The sequence below is a fragment of the Nesoenas mayeri genome (assembly GCF_963082525.1).
Source record: "Nesoenas mayeri genome assembly, chromosome: 11".
Lineage (NCBI taxonomy): Eukaryota > Metazoa > Chordata > Aves > Columbiformes > Columbidae > Nesoenas > Nesoenas mayeri.
The window spans coordinates 11,061,262-11,085,968 of NC_137563.1; the positions used below are offsets into that span (position 1 = coordinate 11,061,262).

Here is a 24,707-nt window from a genome sequence, read left to right on the forward strand (position 1 = left end):
GCTGTATTCCTCTGTGTGGATCCCAACCAGGACTGTGCAGGGTTTACCCTGCTGTACTGCGTTGGCTTATGCGCTGTTATATCCCATTACCAACACATTGACTTCTTGTATCTATTAAGCAAAGTAACTAAGACCTGCCACAACCACCTTCTCAGCCTCTTTCCTCGAGGGGAAAGTGCGTTTAGAGAAGAGTTTCATTCTAGGAGAATAACGATGGAGTGATTTAGCTTGGTAAATTTTTGTTAGCTTATCCAAAAATATAACTTGTGTATTTATTTCACAATAGGCAGAGTCAAAAAATCGCGTCTTTTGCTTGCGATGGAACGTGGTGACATTTGTAGGGGCCCTTTGAACCCAGAGGGGTTCCCAGCCACTGCCCCAAGTTCCACCTCCCTCCCGTTTCAGTGGGACTTTGTTATGCCAGACAAGCAAAATACCTTCAAAACAAAGATCAGGATAATTACAAAGTCTGAAGGAACCCAGCATAGAAAGCAGAGAAGGGGCTCGATGAACTGCACTCATTCATAGCAGCGTGAGCCACTGACGAGCCGTTCTGTATAAATTCCAGTTTCCTGGGTTCTGCGGGCGCTCTGCCCAGGGATGGCAGCGCAGCCAGGAGGTGACGGAAAACATAAATAAACGTACAAACAATATCATAATGGAAAACATAGCTAAATGAAGATACAGATGCTACTCTATGAGAGCACAGACACAACGAGACATTCAAGGTCTCTCCCAGAACTACACAGAACGAGCCGCTCTATTCTGACTGCACATGTGGCTAAAGGACGCTGCCCCGTGACTGCAAGTTCTTCAAAATATTTGCATTTTGTCCGCACTACCTTAGGCAGTCTCTGCCAGCTTTTCTTCACTATACGCTGTTTTCACCCAAACTCAGACCAATTTAATTTTCTTGCTCTGAAACAAAAGCAGACCTGTATTTTTTTTATATGGTGTTGGTATTTTAACTTCAGATCATCTAACTAGTGTGCCCCATGCTCAATAGTTGTTGGGCTATATAAAGCAGAAATTTAATGGTAAAACTAGTGTTTTCTTCCACTATTTAATGTGTGTCTCTGGAACAATTTGGGACATTTTAGCACATTCCTCTAGCCCCCACCACCACTTTTAGAGGAAAGAATAATTTGGTCAGGTGAAATAGCAGTTATCTCATGGCCAGTGGTTTCAGATAATGCAGAAAGGTCAAAGAAGACAAAAAAAGATGAAAAAGATGCTTGCCCCTTTTCCATTAGGATTCTATTCACTCAGGGCCACTCTGGTGTTTCCATCTTAATGCACTGGCCCGAATCCAGGTTGTGCTGAGTCTACGATATTGGCTTCATTAGATAAGCCTGTAGTCAGCTTTTGGCTGGGTTCTCCTCGAATGTGCTCAGAAAAGGGAGGCTTGATAGTAAAAGAAAGATGACTAGAGCTAATGCATGTAGGTAGGTTTTCTTTATTCTTAGATTATTGCTTATTTGTGGAACGGAAGATTCCCTCCCTAAATCACTGCCTTTCTGTCAGGAATCATGCTGATTAGGTGGTTTTCTGCATAATTGTTTCAATGAAGTGGGATAATAGTTCCTTGCATTGCTTAATGTCTATTTCTGTGGTCATCACTCAGGATACATCCATTAATTTATCACCTTGGAAAGCACTTTAATGCAGGGTTTAGCAGCTTTCATAGATGAAGATATGAAGAGATATCAAAGTCTGCTCAGGCTTTGAGGAATTTATTGTTTCAGTGTATGGCATCCCTTATTTTTCATCTCCCTCTTTGTATCCAATGAAAGTACTAATAAAAAATAGTACAAAAACAAGGAGATTCATGTGAGCAAAGGGAAGATGAGACTGATACAGATCATATAACAAAAATGGGTGGCAAGCTCAACTCCTTCTCCCGTAGGTGCAATTCCGTTGCATTTTTTGGCAGATTTGGAATTAGAGACTATGCATCGATGCGATCAGAACAGGACCAATGGTCCTTTTTGTCTCCTGGGACAGGAGCAGTCTCTGACCATTGCCTTAGTGAGCCATTGATCTGTTCCATAGAGCAGCCGGGTTGTGTTATCCTCAGTCCTGACACCCTGCCAAAGCTCAGGGAGTGGGCTATGCCAGAGAGACTTGGGAACGTCTCAAGTAAAAGAAGAGATATATTTTGGGGATTTTGTCTTCTCCCCGGAGCAGAATCTGACATATGTCAGTGTCATCACTGACAAAATATCAGTAAATCCCTATATGAATCACTAGAAGGTGAAGATTTGTTAATAAGCATAAAATCTATGATAGTTTCAGCTCAGATTTCTGTAACCAGATAAATGGCAATCTGAGGCTCTGGTGACTAATGAGCAGGTGAGTACAGGGACTCCCACACTCTTGTCATGGCTAAGCGGCCCACGCAGAGCACACAGACCAGGGTACAAGTCCTGGGACAATTCCAGCCAGAGCTCAGAGTTTCAGGCCCCTCACAGGAGGAATCCTCACGGTCAGCAGTTACTGGAGGATCTGGCACTGAGGAGATCTACTTTGGTCCACAATGCAATCTATCATCTTACTCCAGGGACTGGCTGGGGAAGTAAACTGTTCCGGGGAAGGTCATGGGAGAGAAGAGACTATCACATTTTCTACATGCCCTGAGAAAAGCAAGAACGGAGGGACATTTTTGGGGCTTGAAATCTGGTTGGTGCTGAGCTGGAGCAGCATATCCCTGGGGCAGGAATGGCATCGCATCGGTGACCATAAAATAGCGCCAGTGACAGTAATAGAGGAGAAGGTTAGAGCCCTGCAAAAGGAGAGGTCAAAGGGAGTCACGTATTTAACAGACTCTCTGTGTCATTTTGAAGCCCCATTGGCTTCATCAGCTCTGGAAGAGAGAAGGAATGGGAGACAGTACTCAGCATTTAATAATGTCTGAATGAGAGCTGAAAAGCATCCTCCTTGTAACAGCAAATGTCAGAGGAGCAGAACTGGGGTCAGTAAGCTGAACTGCTTTGTGTCTTTGGCTGGGTGAATAACTGAAGAACTCTGCAGTATTTCAAAGCACAAAAAGGGAATTTTGGAAAGGCGTTGCAGGACTCTGAGCACTCAAGTGCATCAGCCCTGCAAAGTGGACATGTTACGAGGCTGGGTAAAAGCAGCACTAATTCATTAGTCTGTAGATAAATCACAGCCAAGCTCCGGCATGAGGAATTAGTGCAAGGGCACGAGGGAGTTAAGAACTAGGGAAATTCTGCAACAAAGACACAGCATCTGTCTAATGGCCGACTTCAACAGGTCCATGGTTAACGTCACGTATGAGGGGAAGGCCTCAGCCCAAGGTCAGAGGTGACAGTCCCCATAGGGAGGTCTCTTGCTGACCCCCAGTGCTCTGTAAGGATCAGGAGATCCACACACCTCGGCTTGTTCTGGGCGGCAAAGAGAGAAATTCCACCATCAGCTGAAATCCTCACCACTCTAACATGTCACATTCCTAAACCGCTTACATTCTCTAAGGCTCAATCTTTCTGACTGCCATCACAGAAAGTGAAGCTGAGACCACAGAGAACTATCTGGAGATCGGCTAAATATTGACAGTTGTTGATCGTTCAAGGCCTGCAACTGATTTTATGTATTTTCTGCCACTGCTTCAACTAGAAATAATCATTGCGTTCTGCCATGTTGAGAGGAAAGACTTATGCTGAGATCAATTCTGCTGATCAATGTTCTAATACAATATTATTCTCTGGGATAATTTCAGCATTTAACTTTTTCTGGTAAACGATTTCCCATTTCCTCACTGCAGGGTTCAAAACAATCATTATCACTAGTTCAAACTGTTAATGAGGTTAAGAGAGATCCTGAATCAGCAGAGCAGAATCTATGACCCAGGAAAGTGTTTCCCCTCCTGTGCCCTCTGCCCACTCCTTCCATTTTAGCAAATTGACCAACACTTTCTAGCAATTTGTGGAAAATACATTTTCACTAGTTAATTTTCTACTGGAACTTGATTCATCCAACCAGCAAACTTAACGACAATTTGTCTGCAAATTGTGCTTTATATTGCACCTTTAGAAAAGGCACTACTATTTTCCTCTATGCAATGTAGAAATATTAACATTTACTCTTACACATTGTCTTTCATTCTCTCTGCATACAATCTAGCAGACCTCACTCCACCAGGCTGTATTTGCCAGCAGCAGGCTCCAGGGTTTTTGAGGAGAGAAGAGGGAACAAGTAAATTATCTTGTAACAAAAACCAGGGGAAGTATTCCCCAATCATTTTGTTCTTAACCTTATAGGATTTTTTTTGTTGCCTGAAGGAATAAAATTCTCGGCAGGCTGGGGAACAGAGAAATTCATACCTAAGATCCCTTGTCCTTGCAGCTTTCCTGCCAACCTATGGAGAAGCAGCCAAACCTACCTGAAGAAGAGCAAACGTAATGTGATCCACCAAAGGACCTGTGGTGGCAGGGAGTGTCCAACCACACTTGACAGGCTGCTGGGGGAATGCACAGGTAATACTTGTATCACACATGGCAGAGCTGTGTGAAGCTCAGCAGGTGTAGGATGGCATTTCTCACTGTAGACATTTCACTAGTACGTTACCACTGCCTTGTTCATATCACAGCTACATCTGCTGTCTTACTATGACTGTATCACTCAAACAGATCAAGAATGTATGTGTTCCAACACTGGCTGAGTAGCAGTTCCATTTAAGCAGCGATAGAGGAAGCATGTAGGATAATGTCAATGCAAATGAACTATTAGTAAAAAGAAACAAAGACAAAAACAGAAAACCAAAACCAAACACAAACAAACCACCAAACCAAACCCTTATAACAAGGGCAAGATTCTCAGAGATGCTGTCGCAGACAGGAAGAGAGACGTGCACAGGAGTTTGGCCTAAAGAGTCTGGTAAAATAACTAAGTCATCTTGCCTTGTTCTCTAGAAATCACCTCAAAATTACAGCACTTGCATATTTTGCTAGTTACCCACTTACGGCATTAAGTGAATTTCTTTGTGTACAAATTCCCTTGTATTACTGTTCCTGTGAAATATTTATTTTTGGCTCTGGTAGCGTTCCTACATGTCCGTAGTTCTCTGATTACTGACTTGCCCTGAATTGTGGGTCTCATGCCAAGAAAATTCCATTTTCTGTCAGTAAATGACACAGCTCCACTGCTGATTGATTCTCATAGGCCCAGAGTATGTGCTGTGTGTAAGATTGAGGATGGGTGCATCAAAAATGTTGTTCCTAAAAGATGAAAAGTAGATAGATGAAGGCATCTGCACTGCATGATACTCCTGGCTATCTTTGCTGAGCAATGCAACACCCAATAAAACTAAATTACCCCAATTCTCCTAGATAAATTTGAGTCCTGTAGCACATTGAATAAACTATTGATTTTTCAAACAAAACTTTTCTTCATTCTTATTCCAAATCTCATCAAGCCAATCTAACAAAAATATTTTCTTTGTTTCTCACCAAAATAGGATGAATATGGACAAACTTCTAAGGGCCAACCTGTCGCTGGGGCCGGGCTATTAGATGGCACCAGCCCTAGAGCACCAATGCATTTCTGTTTCCATTAAACATCAAGCCACAAAATGTAAAGGAAGGTCACCCTGCTGAAACCGAGGAGAGAATTAAAGTCTGTTTGAAGATCGTGTTAATGTGTAAGCTGCGCCAACCAGGGATGGAATATTTAAATGCAGACACTTTTCACTTCTCTCACATTTCAAAAGGAACCATAGGAATGTGTTTCAGAACATCTTACTGAAAAGAACTGCAAAAAAAAGACCCCAGGAAACAAGTTATTTTATAATTACGGGTGCTGACTCTCATCTGAAGCCACTGGTTTAAACTTTCTATAACCAAGTCCAGCTTGCGGGAAGCCAGCTGATTCAGGATCAAGTCCAATTTCTTAGGAATATCTAAGTGCCTAGAGAAACTTTCTACTAATGAGACATGGTAAAATGTACTTTGCAGTTCCTGTGATTCACACTGTTGCCTGAAAATAGAAAAAGAGAGTTGGAAATAAAAAATTTCACCCATGCTGTCAGAAACTATTGAAGATGTCTGCCTTTTGCTGTAAGGTAATGTTAAATAGCATTTACATAAACAAAACTATTACATAGTATTTGGTGGAAAAAAAAAAGAGATCATTTTGGATGCTTTTAATAATTTTTTTAAAAGAATTCTGTTTAAATTGCAGATTTTCCTAAAACATGACACCTGTGAATGCAGATGTTGTGATCGCAGTGACATGCACCACGCTGCTCTAACCAAAATCTGCCTTTTGTTGCTTGCTACACTGAATATCAGGTTTAATTTCTTTACAAGTATGTTTATTGCATGTTTCATACACAATTTCTTAATATTAATCAGAAAAAATGTCTTTATTCAAGTCGATTTACATACTTAAGTTGTAACCTTTTTCAAGTAAGGCTATCTTTTAGTGGTTTTGCACATGGATTTCTGGGCATTACAGTAATAAAAGTAAATCATAGTATTCAGTAAGGAAAAAAATCTTGATAAAAAGAAGGAAAGCTTTGGGATTAAATAGGCTGAAAATATCTCCTGACTCACTGCATTAGAGTAAGTGAGGTTTGCTAAAGTGAATACCTATGTTAGAAACACTGAGCTTGAGATAAATCATGCAAAAATATTTTGTGATCAAATCTGCAATGGACTGAAGTTTCACAAAAAATTTCCCTGAGGAGCCTTAGAACACCTTTATTAAAGTGAAAGGCATGTGCAACAAAACACAAATATGAAGTTGAATGCTCTAATCCTCTAACAGAAAGAAAAAGAGAATGTCTGTGTAAATAGTCACGGAGTATCTGGTTCTCGAGGAAGCAGCCGTGGCTGGTTAGAAAAGCTCTGTCTCTGATTAGTCTTTTTGATATTTGATTGATACTCTTGCACTGCACTAGAGAGTGAAGTGTTAACAGATGCTTTTCAAGCCATCAGCTGACATTGTCTTCTTTCACTGAGAACAGTTAGGGAACCAAAAATGAACACCGATTCATCAAGTGACTATTGCAAACCTGAAACTGCCATCATGTGCACTTTGGGCACCTTTAGTTCACTCCTGCTCACCATTTTGTCCTATCATAGCGGTTTGGTTTTTTTTCCCCCATGAAGAATTTGTGCTGTTTTGCTTCACTATCACCCACTTCACTGAAGTAACTCATGCAAATGTCTCAGGAAGGTGCTTTGCTATATAAAGCTACAGAAAGCATTAGTATGTCCATATGAAAGCACAACTCAGTCTGCAGATCAGTTGCTACTTCAACAACAACAGCTGACACTTCATTGTTGAGCTGTTAACACTACTTAGAAATGATGCATATCCACAGTTCTCAGCCAAGTTGATGGAAATGGTAGCGTTCAACACCTTGGAAATCCAGGCTCCTGATGCAAAAGTATCATTGCAATAAGAAGTTGTTACTTCTCTTCTGAAGTCCCACAGTGATCTTCTGCAAAATATGGCATCTTAATATTTTTTACACTTTGGTCTAAATGATTTACGCTTCAGAGTTGTAAGTATTTTTGTATTTTACCATATGTGATCACTTACTACAAATTTTGAAGACTTGTTTCATAACAGAGTACTATCTGTTTGCATTTAGCCACAGAGCAGCTGGCCTATTTTCCTGGGCTATCACACAATCACCAGAAATGGTTGCAGTTGCAAATGCAATTGGAAATCCATGGAAGAATATATCTTTATTCTACCATGAGGCATGGAATGCATGCCACACCAGACAAAGCTGATCAGGAGTGAGGGGAACTACAACCTCTTTAAACTCCTGCCCTGTAAAGTCGTTCCTATGTATTACCCAGCATTTAAGAAATCAACATCAATAAACCCAACTAAGTTGGTACAGTATTGCATAGTAGCAACTGACAGGATGAGATGAAATGGCCTCAAGTTGCACCAGGGGAGGCTGAGGTTGGATCTTGGGAACAATTTCTTCCCCAAAGGGCTGTTGGGCATTGGAACAGGCTGCCCAGGGCAGTGGTGGAGTCACCATCCCTGGAGGGGTTGGACAGACGGAGATGAGGTTCTCAGGGACATGGGGCAGTGCCAGGGGTGGGGGAACAGTTGGACTCAATGATCTTGAGGGTTTCTCCCAACCCAAATGATTCTATGATTCTTTATGGCAGGCTCATGTAGTATTCCTAGAGCGAATGCCATTGGTATTTTTAAGAGGAAGTGCTAAAAGGGCAGAATAATTACAGACGTGTTCCAGAAGTTCAGAACTGTACATTACGCACAGGAAGATGCTGAAAACAGTGTACTTAAGCCTAACATGAAGCTTTTGGGCCAAATTCCACCTGTCAAGTGTTTTCAGACTGTCTCATTCCTGTGACAGAGGAGACGAGGAATAGCTGAACTATAAGTAAATGCACTCAGGTAGCCAAACGGCTCCTCCTGCCCGCAAAGGCTGACATATTCAGGGCATCCAGGGCTGTTGCTATAAGTGGCCAAGAGACCAAGGGGTGGCAGGGACAAGGGACAGACCCTCTGCCAGCTCAGACAACTGCCAGCACGGGCTCATTCTTTCTAAAGTTCTGAAGTGAGTAGTGGTTCGCGCCAGCTTTCAAAGCAGTGCCCTGTCACCACTAAAACTAAGAGGTGGAAAGACCAAAAAAAGCCATAAGGAGATTTCATTAGGATCATATCGCTGAGTGTGTTTTATCAACTATGGCTGTGTGTACTGGCTCTGCCTGGGATGGAGTTCATTTATTTCATAGCAGCTTGGATGGTGCTGGGTTTTAGATTTGTGACCAAAGCAAGGCTGATAATGCCAACACTTCAGCTATTGCTGAACAGAGTTCACACAGCACCAAGGCTTTCTCTGTTTCTCACGCTGCTGCCCCACTCAATGAACAGATTGGAGATGCCAAAGGAGCTGGGAGGGGACACAACCAGGTAGATGACCTAAACTAACCAAAGAGCTATTCCATGCTTTCAGTACCATCATGCTCAGCAATAAACAGGGAGAGGAGAGGCCTTCAGATAAACCACCTTTTGCTCAGTGACTGTCTGGTATCAATCTGCCCAGGGCAGGCAGTGAGTGACTGCCTTTCCACCCTTTGTTTTGGTTCTCTCTTCTTCCACTTCTCTTTTGCTTATTAAACTTTTTTTTTTTTTAATCTCAAAGCACAAGTTTCCTTTCCTCTTCCCCTGTCCCACCATGGCAAGTGACCGGATGTTGTATGTACATCAGAAACTCTTTTTAAAGGCCACCTAGATTATTTAAGTGACTTCTTTTCCTCTCTATCTCTCTCCCTCCTTTTCTACTCAGCTTTAAAACTTCTTCAGAGCACAAGGGAAATAAATCTATCAAATAGGAAAAGGATGTAAAGGAATGGTCAAGAAAACAAGTTCAATTTCAAACATGTGTTTCATTTCGCACATCCGTCTTCTTTCTGACCCTATTGATTTCGGTAAGTTAACCCAGCTCTCCATATGTCTGGACTATTAATGAACTTCTTTTGGAGGGAAAACATTTTCTGGAATTCTGTGCATTCATTCTTTGATAAATGGCAAACATCCTGCACATGTACGTCCTCAAAACCAGCTCTTTCATATATGGGATGGACAGGATCTTATTATAAGTGCATGCAAGGGAGTGGATATCAGCAACATAAGAAGGACTGAGCCACAAAGCTACTGTGGATCAGCACCAGTGCCCTCCAAGCCATTCTAGATCAGCATTAACAACACTGCAGTGTATTAAAGCAGGAGGAGGAAGAGGATTTGGAAAGGGAATCAAGACATGCAGGAAGATGTGGAAGCGAAATGAAGTAACTGAAGATGTCCATCCAACCCTGGTGGACCTGTGCTGACTTACAGCAGCTGGGGTCCAACCTGTCTTTGCTAAAAGCAGGCAAATTAATGGATTAAATTTTGCGTGTCTCCTCCTTTGCATTCAACAATGAGCTCACATCTATGATTCTTGTGCCTTTTTTCTGATCCTGCTGAAGCTTCCTGGCATCCAGGCCACCAGCATGAACACTGAGCAGCTCCGGATCCAGCGTCTCCTTCTGTGTCTGCATTCCCAGTGTGCTCCATACTGATCCAACTGAGACTGCCTAAAGCAGCCAGAAAAGCTTTTTTACTGCTACACTAGCAATAGTCTAAATCTTTTTCTAAGTATAATGCCTGCATAATTTTTCCTCTGATATTTATTAAGCCCTTTGAGACATTATAAAGCTCCAGCATGCTCTCCCTTTCCGCCTTCATGCTATTCTCATTCCTCTGTAGGAACATTTTGTTTCTCCTCCTTCTATGCATTTCCTCCACAAGTCCTTCCCTTATTTCATTACTACTCCCCACCAGCATCTTTGCAAATCCATCAGCATCCAAAAGCTGACTGCAAATATAAAATGATGGATGTGAGATGAAAATTGATTTTTTCACCTTCCCGTCAAAGAGGTCTCTCCATTATCTTAAGGCTAAATAGTGTCTTTGTCTATGCCACAAAATGAACCGACCTACTTATAAGGCTGGTCTCCCCCTTCCTACCTGCAAGCACCTGCCTCGCAAGATGCTCAGGACGAACAGGCAAAGGCCTCTGCTGCTGGCAGAGCTGGGGCCTGGTGGTTTCAAACGGTATTTTGAGTACGAATGTATGGCCCCAGGTTCCACCCTGCAGTGCACACAGATAACCAGATCTGTCACAGGCTCCTTCTGGTGCTTTTCCATCAACCCACTGGCTCATTCCACAGAAAACAGGGATTCCTCCCGCTCACCACGCAGAGCTAAGAATCTTGCTGCTACTATGACTACGACTATGGCTATTTCTTAATTCCTCTGCAAGTTTTCCCTCAGATGGGAACCAAGGACTCCAATTATCTTCCCTGTATTCTTCACTGGGAAAAGATATATGGAGTCATCTCAAATGCTTATAAAAGGACAAATTTCAAAGCATCTCCTACTGTCATTTTAACTCCATAATTAATGACAGTATATGCAGAATGGCCTTTCACACTATTTTCTCACACTCAGACATCCCAAACCAGAAAGAGAAAAATAACATCCCCTGACACAAAGTATCTATGTACTGCTGTATCAGTTCCCTTAATTTATCTTGCATTATTGATGTACAGAACGCTATACTTGAATAATGTAACAGTAAGGCTCTTACAGAAACTACTAGCACCAGCTTTAATGTGTCTATAAAGATAAGAAAAATATATTTCCTAAGTCCAGCAGTTTTCAAACAATATATTTTCAAGTTGCAGGAACCCTCACCATGAGGAATTTAAAATTGAGGTGTGAGGAGGGGGGGGAGACAACATTTCTTCTAAAATGTTAATGAACTACTGACTTATAAAGTGAAAATAATCAACAAATCCGACATACGAACAAACATTATGAATATTCAGGAACTTTAAGCTGCTGATTCAACATTTTCTAAGAGTGTACAACTTTTGCACCGATCACAAAAGCTATTATTTTCCTTTTCATCACTAGTACGCTCTACTGCAGCGTCAGTGTGGTGTTGTAACATACGCATTGAATTGCAAGTATTGTAATTCATCCAGATGGCAGGAAGCTTTGGAATTGTTACTCCTATGGTACAGATGTTTAACAATCCAGCCATATGGCTCCAATAAGGCAGCCTCTTCAAAGATTAAAAATACTACACTAGACATGCAGCCTCGTAAATGTGAGGGCGATCCTGAGGTAGGAATGTTCACATTGCTATAATGTAAAAGCATACATCATACCATGTAGCTGGCATGTTTATTGGAATTACAGAATTTATGAAACATTATTTAAAACCCTGAAAAGAATCAGGTCCAAGATTGGCATAATTTCACTGACAGCTATTAAAAGAATGCTCCTCATTTGTTTTTGAAATTCATTAAGGGTGTCAGGCATGGTCTAGCTGAAAAGATGGGTAAATAACTACATGCAAATATAACAATGTCCCTGACCGCTGGCCTGAGCGAACGACCGCTCCAGGTGATGAACTGAAATTCAACCGGTGAGACCAATACAAAAAGATTTGCCAAACTGAAGGAGCCCTGATGATGGTTGTGGCAACTGTAATGCGGAAAGCTGAATGGTGAGAAACAATCTGAGATCAATAATATCTTGGCAAAGGAAGGAAAGAACTGTTAAATGGTCAATCTATAACTGCTAAATTTTGGCAGGTTTGAACGACAGATAAATGCCAGTAAATAAGATTGCTATATCACTAATCCTGTCATTATTGCATCCTGTCACATTGCATAGATTTATACATTAGAAAAAGAGTGGAAGGTATGAAAGTGAAAAATAAAACTGTTAAAAGCTAAAATATCTCAATCGCTGAAGAAAATATGAATTCTCAACTTTGTGTTTCATGTTGTTTTTTTCTGCCAAAAAAGTCAGATCTAAGTAGATGCCGCTTGCAGTCCCATCTTCCTTTTCTCTGATGTTTGGGTCTCTGACCCTTTGTTACCTAGAAGAAATGTCTCTTTTATATAAATCTGTACTGCAAGAATAAGATTAAAATGGACAGACTGAACAAAGCATTGGTCTCTCAGACAAAAATGTATCCATTTAGTACATAGAGGATCTTTCTGCCTGACATATTCTTAAAGGGAAGTATTCAATTACCATCTACTCAGAGGGTAAAAATCACGAAAGAACCATGTAATATTCCTTTTCTTTTTCTCATTTTTTGAGCAGCAAAGAATTCAGAGATGCTTTATCTACCACAGATATTAATCTAGGCAATATAATTTTAAAACATCCTTACAAAAACCTTGAAGGGCAGTTGAACCCTGTGGTTGTTTAAGAAAAGATTTTCTGCGGTTTATGCATTTGCTCTGCCAAAAGCTTACCTTAGCATACAAAGTACAGTAAATCATAGTTGCTGTGATTTACTACGCAGACTATGCTGTTTGTTTTCAGGGACAGCTCAGTGAAAAGCTATGTCATGTATAAGAACATTCAGAGAAGGGGAATCATTTTGCAAAACTACCAGAATGGTAGCAACCATTTCTAAGACATCAATGAAAAAAAAAAAAAAAAGCAGATGTGTATTTGCAGCATTTTTCAGGTGGTATTTTTTGAATATCATTACAACCCCCAAAATATTCCAATATATTTATAGGCACAAAGAAGACAATTTCAACTTAGGTACTAACAGGCTGGCAAGGTGTATAACTTACCAGTCAACAAGTTAAATTATTTGACCTTGTGCCTGAATTTCACATTTTATGGGGCAGCAGCATATGAGGATCTCAAAAGGGCAAAGACCACATCAGATAAAGAATGGCAGAGCAGAAGGCTCTGGGTCAACCTGATCATTTAGAACTGAGATTTTATTAAACATAATCCATGTAGTAAGTCCCAACAGGAGGCCAAAGATAAAAACATGTATCTGACATTCCTTTAAAAAATAGTAAATGAGAAGGGAAAAGATCAAAACAGTAGCTGAAAGCCTTTACTCCTGTTTTAAAATCCAAGAAACATTAATAGAGATTTAAACTCAAGTTTTCTCTAGTTTAAACATGTCACTGTTAATTACAAAGCTATTTAACTTTTGCAAGAAATAAAGACTGCTATTAATGAAAGAAGAACCAATTAGCCTTTAATCTACACAGTGGTTTTTAATCAAACTTTCTTTTGATCAGCAGGCTCACTGCGGGATATGTTCTCTCCTTCCCATGCCGTAGTGGCTCCCACCATCGCTAATGGAAAAGATTTTCAAGAGCTGGCTGAGTGGGGGGAACTTGCTCTGCAGGGCTGGAGCTTCTGCCCTTTGAGCCGGTGGAGCTTGGTGGAAGGACGTTCATCTCCAAATCACGCTGCCCTGTGACGGCACGGGCAAGGGGAATCATTTGGATGGTGTCTCCTGACCTCTCTTGTAGCAGCTGCTGTTAGAGATGCAGGCACTGAATGTGGCTAGAGAACATGGGGCAGGAGTATCGCACTACCTTGTGAGGAGAGCAGAAAATATTGGTTTAAAGAAAAGAAAGAAATGGGAAAGAGAAGGTAAAGAAAGAGGTAAAAGCAAGGAGTTGTCACCAGGAATGAAAATGGAATTCACTGCTGACTACAAAGAATGATGAATGGGAGAATTTGCTTGTTGGCACAAGAACATATTGTGGGGAAAAAAAAAAGCAAAACAAAACTAACAGAACAGGGCTTGATGTGTTAGAAACAAAAGGAATGACAAGAGAAGGATCCCATTAGCTAAATATTGTTGTCTCTTCAAACTGTTGGTTGCAGGGTCAAAGAGTTTTGCTGAGGCTTTTTGTTTGGGCTTTTTTTTTTTTCTGTTATGTGGCTACTTGTGGTATCAAAACAAAGTCTGAGGATCTGGAATCAGTGACGGTGGAAACTTCTCCCTTTACATCATTTCCCTCTCGGCTGCACTTGCTGCTGAGATCTCCCAGGAAGGACAGACAGAAAACACCCCTGAGGCACTTGGCATTTATGATCAAGTGGACAGTGAAAGAGAAGAACCCAACTTCTGCACTTGTAAATAACAGACAGAATGTATAATCTGCACTGTGTCAAACACAAACTCCCGGGCTGAGCAGATACCTGCTGCCTGTTCTGCACCAGCAAAACCTTGGTCTATGGTGAATGCTCTTCTTTCTCCATAGCAGAAAGACAACATGTGCCTGGCAGCCATAGAACTCTTGAGTATTAATACTAAAAAAAAAAACACTTTAAAAGAAATGTTCATATCCTCAAAGAATCAGAAAGTCTGCAGAGATCTCCCGTTGTTGCAACCCGCACGGCAATTAAAAACTAAAAGCTAAAATAATTGACAGATCGCAGAGAGAAAAGTGAAAATAAATATGTTCTATGCCAGACAGGAGTTTGAGTCGCAAAATTCAAGGTGGTAATAAAAGTATGTGGAACAACTGCTGAAATGATATTGACACTTGAGAAATTTAAAAGTAAGTACATATTTATCATAGGAAGGATTTTAGCAAAGACAATAGGTTGCTTTAAATGTTTTTCAGGACTTAAGTAACAGCACTTGACACTTCAAAAGATCAAATTATTAGTCTCCTTGTAAATAAGGCTAATTCTAGTGCCTCGTCTCAAAGGGCTGGTAATTTTTCACAGCCCAAAGCCTCTTCAAAGTAACTGTTTGGCACAGAGGTCACTTAAAATGAGATTTGGGTCTATTTATGTTTTTGAGGTGCTCATATGTTACAATATAAGTACAATATAGGTATTCAGATAAAAACATCAACAGGCTAAATAGCTTTAAAGCACTGTGTCAGGATAATTCACATTAGCTGGATAATTGTATCATTTTCACATTTAAATTATTCTATGGCACTCTAAACCTGTCAATAAAATTTGGGTTCTGATGCTGTTCAAAACCTCCTTGGATTTTTCTTGTGTCATAATCTCAATCTAACAAGATGTAGACAAGAGTTCCCCAGCTCCAGCCTTTGTTTTGAGCAAAGTACAGCAAATGTGTTCTGTCTCAGAGCACTCAGAAAGCTGCCATACTGAAAATGCATGACATGCATGTACAGGACATTTTTAATTAACAAAACTCCTAGGTGTTGCTGAGAGATCCGCTTCGTTTTCTGTCACCCTCAGACTGACCTGACACACTCCAGAGCTTTTTATTTACTTATACGGTGCAATTAGGAAAAAATTCTTCTGACATTTGTGAAGCTTTAGAAATGGCAAAATTATTGAGAGGGCCATATGAAACACAATGAGATTTTAACTGTTCTTACCTGGAGAAAGAACTTTCAAAGTTAAGAGGCAGAAACTTTACGCTGCTTCTAAAACTATGTAATACTTCATTCTCAAGAGTGTTCTCAGTTCTCCTAATTCTTTACAATTAGTGCATACTTTTGTAAATTACCCCCCAAAGTCAGGTCTGATTCAAGGAAGCCCTTGGGAACTTGATCAACTCCCTCTCTGTTGATCTCAGCAAAATTTTACTTAGATGCTTGAAATACACAAACCTGAAAGGACCTGAAACCTTCTGTATCTGCAATTGTGACCAAAATCAGCTCTGAAAATCAGCCCTTAATATTACTACTGGAATACACCTTTAATTTGTCTCCAGCTCCTCCAGAAATGACTTTTAATTGTCACATCTTAATCAAAGCTCTGTACGTACGTATACAGTAGTCTCCACTTTCATAATATCCAGGGCAGCACTGAGATCTTCGCCGATACATAGTTCTTAGTCCTCTTCGATACGCTGTTTTATAACTTATTCTAAATTGCAAGACAGAAAGCCATTGGACAATATTGAAAATCAATGCTTACTGGTGGAATTATATTTCTGTTAAATTATAGTAAGGATAGCATTCAATAATTATTTTTAAATGCATGAAAGCTTTTGATATTAAAAGCCACAATAAAAAAAAATCAATACTTGTTTTGAAACTTGAAATATAACTTGTATTATAAACACAGTACTCATGACAGTCAACGACCACAGCCCTTCCTAGGACTGCTACCTTAAAACATTTCCCCAGTCCTAAAGCAAGGGCAAGGAGTTTCTTCAAGAAGAAACAATTCATTCTGCATATTAGCAAGGTCAGCGATCATCGATGGAAGGAACAGAATCCTCCACGGGGACCACTGTGCCAGGGTGTGCATAAGGAATTACCGCAGCCGAAACTGCTCTCGATCCCCAAACCGTGAAGTTAACCCCAAGTGATTTCTTCCTCCTTGCCAACCCTTCCAAGGCATCAATGTCTGGCAAAATGACATTATAGTCCCAGGTCAGTTTTTAAAGCATATTTCCCCACCACAGTATGTAGTCCACAGAAACTAAAAGGTGTTAAGCATTCTGTAGCTTTTCTAGACTTATTCACAGCGTTAGCAATGATACCACATTAGAAAAGGAATATGTAACAGAGAATATTTAACAGCGAACACTGCAAAACAGCTTTGTTCATGTTTGTTTATTTGAAACTACCTAAATTGAACAAAATCTATTATTCCTCATGTTAGATAAGCCAACTGATTTATTCTGCTGCATTTCAAGCTATACAATAGCCCAGAAACTTCTGCATCTCCGTTCAATTCCATACATTGTAACACAGAAGCTAAAAAGCAAAACCCACAGTCAGACGGGGATGGTGCTGAACAGCTTCTTTGCTACTGAATGTGTGAAAGTTAAGGTGCCAAGCAGCCTTCTAAAACTCCCTTGGAAAAGTAAAAATATTAGTGGATATTTATTAGGATACTTTTCTACCTGGAATCAGAATGAATGTAACAGCAATAACATGCAGCCTGGGAGAAACAAACTGTTTAGTGTCAGCTTTCATTCAGTGCTAAAAATGGACACATCCTCATTTTACCTGATTTTCAATACAGATTTAGGTGCAGTATTTCAAATATGGATCCATTTACAACTATCACTAACTTCAAGTGCCTGATTCTCCAAGATTTAGGAGCTGCAGGGACTTCCTACCATAAATCTGGACACACACTGACCACTTGGAAGGGACAGCTGGTCACTTTTGGTCATGTAATAAACACTTCAGTCACCTGGCAGGGTGAGTGGCAAGAATATACACTGCTGAACGGCCCATAAGCAACTGACACTTCCCTTGATCTCACTCCAATTTCATGCAAAAATCTCAATACTTCAGTCAATGCCCTAGAACATCAAATACCCCAGTCATCGTACGTATCTCTATCAGACCACTACAAAAATTTGGATAAATAAAAGGTATGTGAGGAGATAAAAAGGCAAACTAAAACTAAAACATCTAGGGATCAGCTCTTACCTATGTCTCGTGCACTTGAACCAGTTCAGTATGTCAGTACATCTGGTATAGTAGATCTGATCAAAAGGATGAGCGTAAGATTCCTGCACTGTCACAGCGTAGCTAGGGGTAGAGAAAGAAAGGAAGAGAAAGGCTGTTTGTTGCAACATGAAAAGCTTCAGTTCCCTGTATGTGCTACTCATGTCACTCCAGTAAGAAAAATAATGAAATCAATAATCTTAGAAATTTTGGGTGTTATTAAAAATAAAAATAATAAAAAAAAAAAGGCTTCCTTCAACCACAGCTCTTCCTGAAAATTTTGGAAATGTGTCAGCCTTGGGCTCCATAACTGAACTAGGGACAGAGATTGCAGCCTGAGCAATGAACCGTTCCCTCTGGAAAATAAACCAGTGTTACTAAAATCCATGGTAGTTTAAAAGGTGAAAAGTGCATTTGGTTTAACTTGATAGTGCAAATTTTAAGAGAGAGGAAAGCACCATGTTTTTAAAATGTCTCAGCTGCTTTCCTGCCTAGGACTGTTAATTTTTGCTTGTGTTCCACCACGCTAATAAGAGCTCATATTAACTCAGCACTGCTGCATTTTGCCAGCACAATGGGATGCTCACACTTCATTTTATGATGAAGCAGCATCATTACTTCAAATATTAGGTGCACCAGTCAAATGGGATCATTTGTAAAAGGTTGAAGAGTGTTTATTTTTCTGCTGCACAAATTTAATCCTTTTAATTTGTAGGAGAAATAACCTCAGAACTATCTGAAAATTGCAACAAGAGTGAACTGGTATCTAGATTTGGAACACTTTGGTGAACCGGTATCTAGATTTGGAACACTCTGAAGTGTGGTTAGAATGGGATTACCCTTCTTTGTACAAATGAATGGACAGGAAAAAAAATTGGCCAAATTTATTAGAAGGAAGACTAAAAATCCAGCAGTCTCCTTCCCAAAACACTACTTATTCATGCAACAGATAGTATATTTATTACTATGATTATATTGAAAGTGTCTGGGCCTCCCACATGATATAGGAACACATCTCCTTGACTTGTTAGTGTCACTTTAGAATATTGTGAGCCCTACAGTGAGTGGGTGCACTGCGTAAGAGACTCAGAATCTCAGGCTCTCATCTGGAAACAAGCTCGACTTTATCAGATCTACAATATCTTTGGAGAATGATCCTGAAATCATTCCAGGCAGGGTCAGGACCCAGGAATTAGATCCTCCAAGTCATTCATTATATCGATCGTCTTAATCACCCAAGTGATTTCCTTCCCACCAACAGGACTGCTGACATGATTAAGCCCTGGGAGGTTGCACCTGTACAGGAATACCAAAATATTTGCTAGGAGGTCTGATTGGCTTGAAATCAAAGATGGACTGTTTCTGCCTTGCTTGTCATGCCCCTTCTGAACAGGCCGAGATTCTATTAGATGTTGCATTTGTCCTCTACCAAATTTGCTGGGTTTGGCAGTAATGTTTTTAGTTTTACTAATGCCAAAATGTAAAAGATTTACATTGTACATTATTAATGTTAAACAATAACACTCACAAATCTTGATTATTATTTTACGATCCCGTTAGTTATCCAGCAATTGCCCTAACAATCTTTTCCCTTTGATTTATTAACATCTAAGTAACAAAGTCATCTTGGTCAGTACAACCAATCAATTTTGGTATTTAATTTTTGTTTCTCCTTGATTGGGTCTCTAGGTTGCTGACTTTCTTCAGACAAAATCAATATTTTATTCCTGTGCTCTGAATGCACTTCACCTCACAACACACACTGCACAATCCTACTCCTGTTTGGTCTTTGCTTTGCAGCTGTGTTACCTACAGTTAGTTCTCTAATTAAGATCTCTAAAATCAAAACACAGTGCCTTTAAAGTAGGATTCCATTTTTGCTATTGTTAAGGGGTTTATTTTGCTAGAGTGTAAGGTAGTTTATATTTGTGTGGAACTGAACCACAGAACAGAACTGGAAATCTAGCAAGTCAAACTTAAGAGTACAGGAACTTTAACCTCTGCAAACAGACCCTGTGTGAATGTGAACCCGATCAAAGGCAGTGGCTTTCTGTGTACTCGTAAGAACTGTCTTGCAAAGATCCACTTTTAGGACAAGGACACTGTAACAATAGGAAGAACAGAACTACCAGGGCCTTTAATTCCCCGTGCTTTTATGCAGATGCTCTTTGATGCTGACACGAATTTGGCAGATCTGGCCACAAAGTTCACGACATACACAGCAAGTCTGCATGTTGCAGCAGGAAGGGCTTAAAACTTAGTCAGAATCTCTAATAGTCTTGCTTGGCAGCAAGCAGAAAAAAGCAAGACGGAACAGGGCCACCGTTTTTCTAGGTCTCTCCATGATAAATGACAAAATGCCTCTGCAGTCCTCTCGCTGGAACTCTGGAGGAGCTGAGCAGACAGGTAACACAGGGGTCTGTGGGCTAGAGCTCCAGCTTTAGAACCTATGCTTTGGGATCATCCAAATCCTCAAAAGCACTCAGAAGTACTATTTCTGTCACTCAAATCCATGTTCTTCTGTGAGGCAGGGTGGTATTCAGCAAATCATGGCTCTTCTTTTGCCTTTTAAATGTAAAAATATGAAACGGCTAGTCAAAAAAATTAAAAATTGGCATGTTATACATTACCTTTCCCAATGACTACAAACATTTGGATCATCTGGGTTTAGGGACAGAGTAGTTTTGAGTAGAAAAGGCAGAATAAGCCCTTTTAGAATCCACTTGAACAGGATCTGTGCCACCATTGTTGTGTCTAGACAAAGAAAAGAAAGTATCTCCATTAAAGATCACTTTGAACAAAACCTCCTTCTAGGCGTTTTCATATTTGCTTCTGTTCATATCCAAACACTGAGCAGTTATTCACAAACTGAAATACTTACAAAAGCAATCAATTAAACAGTAACATTTTTTAAAAGTGCAAATGCATTGTAAAAGGAATTAATATGTTTCAACCTACTAAAACCAATGAATTTGATGATTAAGCCACCCCAGATATTGATAGCCCCAATGATTCTTCCAAAGAACATTTCTGGTACTGTTCATGTTTACAACTGTCTGTTTGGACCAACAAAATAAGTAACTGAGGTATTAAAATAATCTATTCTCTCATCAACCTGTAGACAAATGGAAGAATATCCAGATACCCCCTTTGATTTATGTAAATGAGTTTTACATGTGTCAATATAGTAGGCTAGATCTGAGACATATGCTTATTACATGACTGAAGAAAAATCAATCCACTTCTCAACTCTTAGCTGAGGAATCACTTAGAACGACAGAGGTCAGCATATTGGGTCACATTATGCTGAACACTAAACATGAAATAAAAACGTTCGCACCAAAGCTGGAAATAGATTGTATAAAATTCAATAGGTGTGGTCTCTTCATCATCTTACAGTTCATCTATTAAGTGTGCTGAATTAAACCTACTTATTGCTCACTTGGGGCTTTGAAACCGAAGTTGTGGTGTTTGCCTAGAGGTTCCTAATGACAGGAGTGAAAAATATAAAATACGTAGGGAATTTGAAGCTCCTTTTAAATGTAACTGCATCAGAGGTGTTAATCTGTGAAACGTTATGTCTGTAAAAATATTTTAAAATACCCATTTCAGGCATTTACATCATCACATAATCCACCACTCAAATCAGAAGTCTCATAAATTATTCCTGGCAACAAGATCTAAAAATAGATTGAATCTTCATATGATCATCTAAAAAACACATGGCTCATTGCCTCATGGTCTGGAACAGCAAAAGAGACATTAAGTGGCTTGCTCTGCATGGCGCTGATATACAGCCTGGTGGAAAGAGTCATCACACAGCAGAACGAGCGGCAGAGGGACAGTCAGCAAAGAGGCATTGAAATCACCTCCTGACCCAGGACACCCATCGCCTTCAGTGGCTTGCAAGGCAAGGTCTCAGTGGGAGTAATAGCTCGTCTTTTAAATTACTCCTAGAGCTCTGCTAAACCCAAAGAGAGGTCTTAAGCCATATAAGTCATGTTAATGTTAATTAACATGATTTAATGTTAATGTTCCTCATGAAATGGATTTAAGTCTATGAGTGGCCTTCTCTACCTGCAGGGTGCTTCAAAGTCCCATGGCAACAACGCAAAAGTTCACTCTGGAAATTAAGAGGACTGAGAAGAAAAAAGCACGAGAGAGAGCTACATTTATTGGAAAATCATTTGCCACACTCACCCCAGACACCCCCTCTCCATGGAGGAAAAGTGTCTTGGATGGCTGACCTGCAAGTGCCCATGGGAAACAAGTACAACAAAATGTTCAAAAACTGAGAGCTTGTTTGGGAGCAGAATTGATCTCTTATCATAACATGTGCCAATAGATGTGAAGCGCTCAAGTATCAGGGTCAAAAAAATGACAGACCGCCCTTTCACAAAAATACCTTCAAAAGATGCCTTTAACATGTTACACTAGCTAGCACTTGGTTAATACCAAGTTACAGAGGACGAGTTCTACTGAGCACGGTATTTCAGGCTGCAGTTCCCCGCTTTGTTCGTTCTCTACACTGGTATACGGACTAGAGGAAAACCTGCTTCTCATCGACAGAAACGGTCAGAGCAAAGCAAAACAGCTTAAGGAAATACAATCCTTAAGAAAGGCGTTTTTTTGATCAAAACGTAGTTCTGTGCTCGGTGTGTTCACTTCTTGAGAACATCAGCAGCCCGGGTTTACCCTTCAATTATTTAGAGGCAGAAAGACAGCTTGAGTTCTGCCTACAGAGACTGAGCCCTTTCGCATTTAACTTGAGCAGCTCTTTATTTGAATTCTGTAGTTCTCAGAGACCTCAGCTTGTTCTTAAGAAAACAATGTATTGGTTTAGACTTAAACACCAAAGAATTATTTATAATCCCTAATAGCACACAGAATATTTGTTTACAATGTATTTGAAAGAGGTTCAAAATTATTTTCTAAAGTTTTACTGCTAATGCTCTTTTATTATATATTTAAAAACGAATTGCTTTGTGCAATTAATTTTCTAACTTTGTATGTCAGATTGTGTATCAGAAACATCCAACTCTCCAAACACAGCAGAACCTCATTCATCTCAAGTGTCTCTTTTTCTAACTCAAATGACACATTTCACTTTGATCAGTGTTAATAGAAAAGACCTCATACCAAAATGGAATGGTTGCTAATACAAGATTCAGAATAAGTGTCTAAAAATAGGAGCACATATATTAAAAACCAACATCAAAAAGGAATCTAGAAATTACATCTAATATGGGGTTTTTTTCCAGCTTTTATTGCTCAGCATAATATACTCTACATTCCTGCATTGCATTTCATGTTTGGAACATATTCTACAAGGAGGCAACATGAGCCTTTCAGGGGGATGATGCCTGTAACTTCATTAAAGATACATCCAGATGATAGAAACATTTCTAGTGTCTGCCACGGCCACTCTCCCGAGGACAGGCAGCCTCTTGAGCTTAACAAGAAAATAAACGACACGCAGGTCCTCTGTGCAAACCCTAAATGGACTCTGATTTTCTGCCTCTCCAGGCCTGGATTTTTCTTTTTGGGAGCGAAAGAAGTCAATTTAGGTACAATTTGGCGAGAAAAAGAGTCTTTCAATCCAAAACACAATCGGGGGATTTTTCACAAGCGTCTCGCTCTCTGGTAATTATAACTGATTAGGTTAGGTACCTGCTACTCATTAAGCCACTTGCACAGACCTCGCTCCTTTTGGAATAAATTTCAGTTCTTCACCTACAATATTGATACAGCCACTGGTTTCATCACAAAACAAAGGACACACACTTTCACCATTCAGCCCCAAATCTTTGCTATAGAAAAACTTGTAGGTGGGGAGTCATCGGTTTATCTGTCTGTGGATTCACTTTACAGAAACCTTTGCTGAGGAAACTCCGCAGGGATTTGCCAACAGACCAAAAGATGCAGATGGTCATTTAAATTGGATAAGTACACGAGAATGTGGATGGACAAAAGTGGGTTGTTGTTCTCTTTTGCAGTTTACACAGCACAAGATGAGGACGACTGTGCCCCACAAGATTGGGACCTACACATAAAGAAAGTAAGAGTCCAGAGAATCCTTGCTGGATGAAGCAAATATCCTCAAAAGCTTTCCCTAGGTGCCAAGGACGTGGCTTTGGTAAGATTCTTGTGAAAGAAAACAAGTCTATACTTCAAGTGGCTCAGAGAAAAAAGAAAAGCAAAACCAAAACCACAGATTAAATTTCTCTTCTGCTTCTTTGGCTGACAGAGCAGAAAATATAACTAAAAATGACCATTGAGGATTGCCTGTTCAGCGGCAGAAGTAGTGAAACATTTCATGTAGACATATCTGTCATAAAAATATTTCATAACATGACTTTGACATGAAATTCAGATGGAATTTCCACTCCATGACAAAGTTTTAAATTAAATGCTTTTCTCTCAATTTGGGATGAAGTGAGATCTGAATCAGGCAAACACCTAATTTGGTGTCCAGCTGCAATTAAAGAAAACATTTACAGATGTGTCTTTCACTAGCATGCGATATCCTTCAATCCGTATGTATTTTTGAAGATCATTCATTCAGATGTCTAAATGTATACGTAGTCAAATAACAGCCTGATTTTTTTCTGACAAACTTCCATGAAATGAAATTAACAAGGAGCCATATTAAAAAGTCTTACCTCAAAGTGCTAAAACTTCCTTGCGAATCTTGCTTTTTTTGATTATCAGCACATGAAGACACACAGCACGTGAACAGGAAAGCTCTTCGGAAAACACTTGGCCCTGTGAGCAATCGATTCGAAAAACAGAAAACATATTGGGTCAAAGAAAGTGTGTTTGGGGGAATGGAAACAAATTAAGACAAATTAGATAAACCATTCTAAAAAATTACATATCCCAAGATGATTGTGCCTAGGAATCAGCCACCCAAGAAGGCGGCTGATAGTCACACATCCCTTTAAACCTTCCAGCCTCCAG

The 24,707-nt window shown here is 40.0% G+C and overlaps 1 protein-coding gene across 2 annotated transcripts in view; it reads right to left on the reverse strand.

Moving 5' to 3' along the window:
- Positions 1-20,493, reverse strand: part of MEGF11 (multiple EGF like domains 11) — a gene marked incomplete at both ends in the record, with an annotated part of 192,074 nt that extends 171,581 nt beyond the window's left edge. The window contains 3 exons of one of the 2 annotated variants that reach the window (XM_080351245.1): positions 16,103-16,203; positions 17,730-17,831; positions 20,378-20,493. In XM_080351245.1, coding sequence (XP_080207371.1) covers positions 16,103-16,203; positions 17,730-17,831; positions 20,378-20,493 — 319 coding nt within the window. The remainder of the gene's footprint in view (positions 1-16,102; positions 16,204-17,729; positions 17,832-20,377) is intronic. The other variant, XM_080351244.1, reaches the window with a different exon arrangement.
- Positions 20,494-24,707: the final 4,214 nt, after the last annotated feature.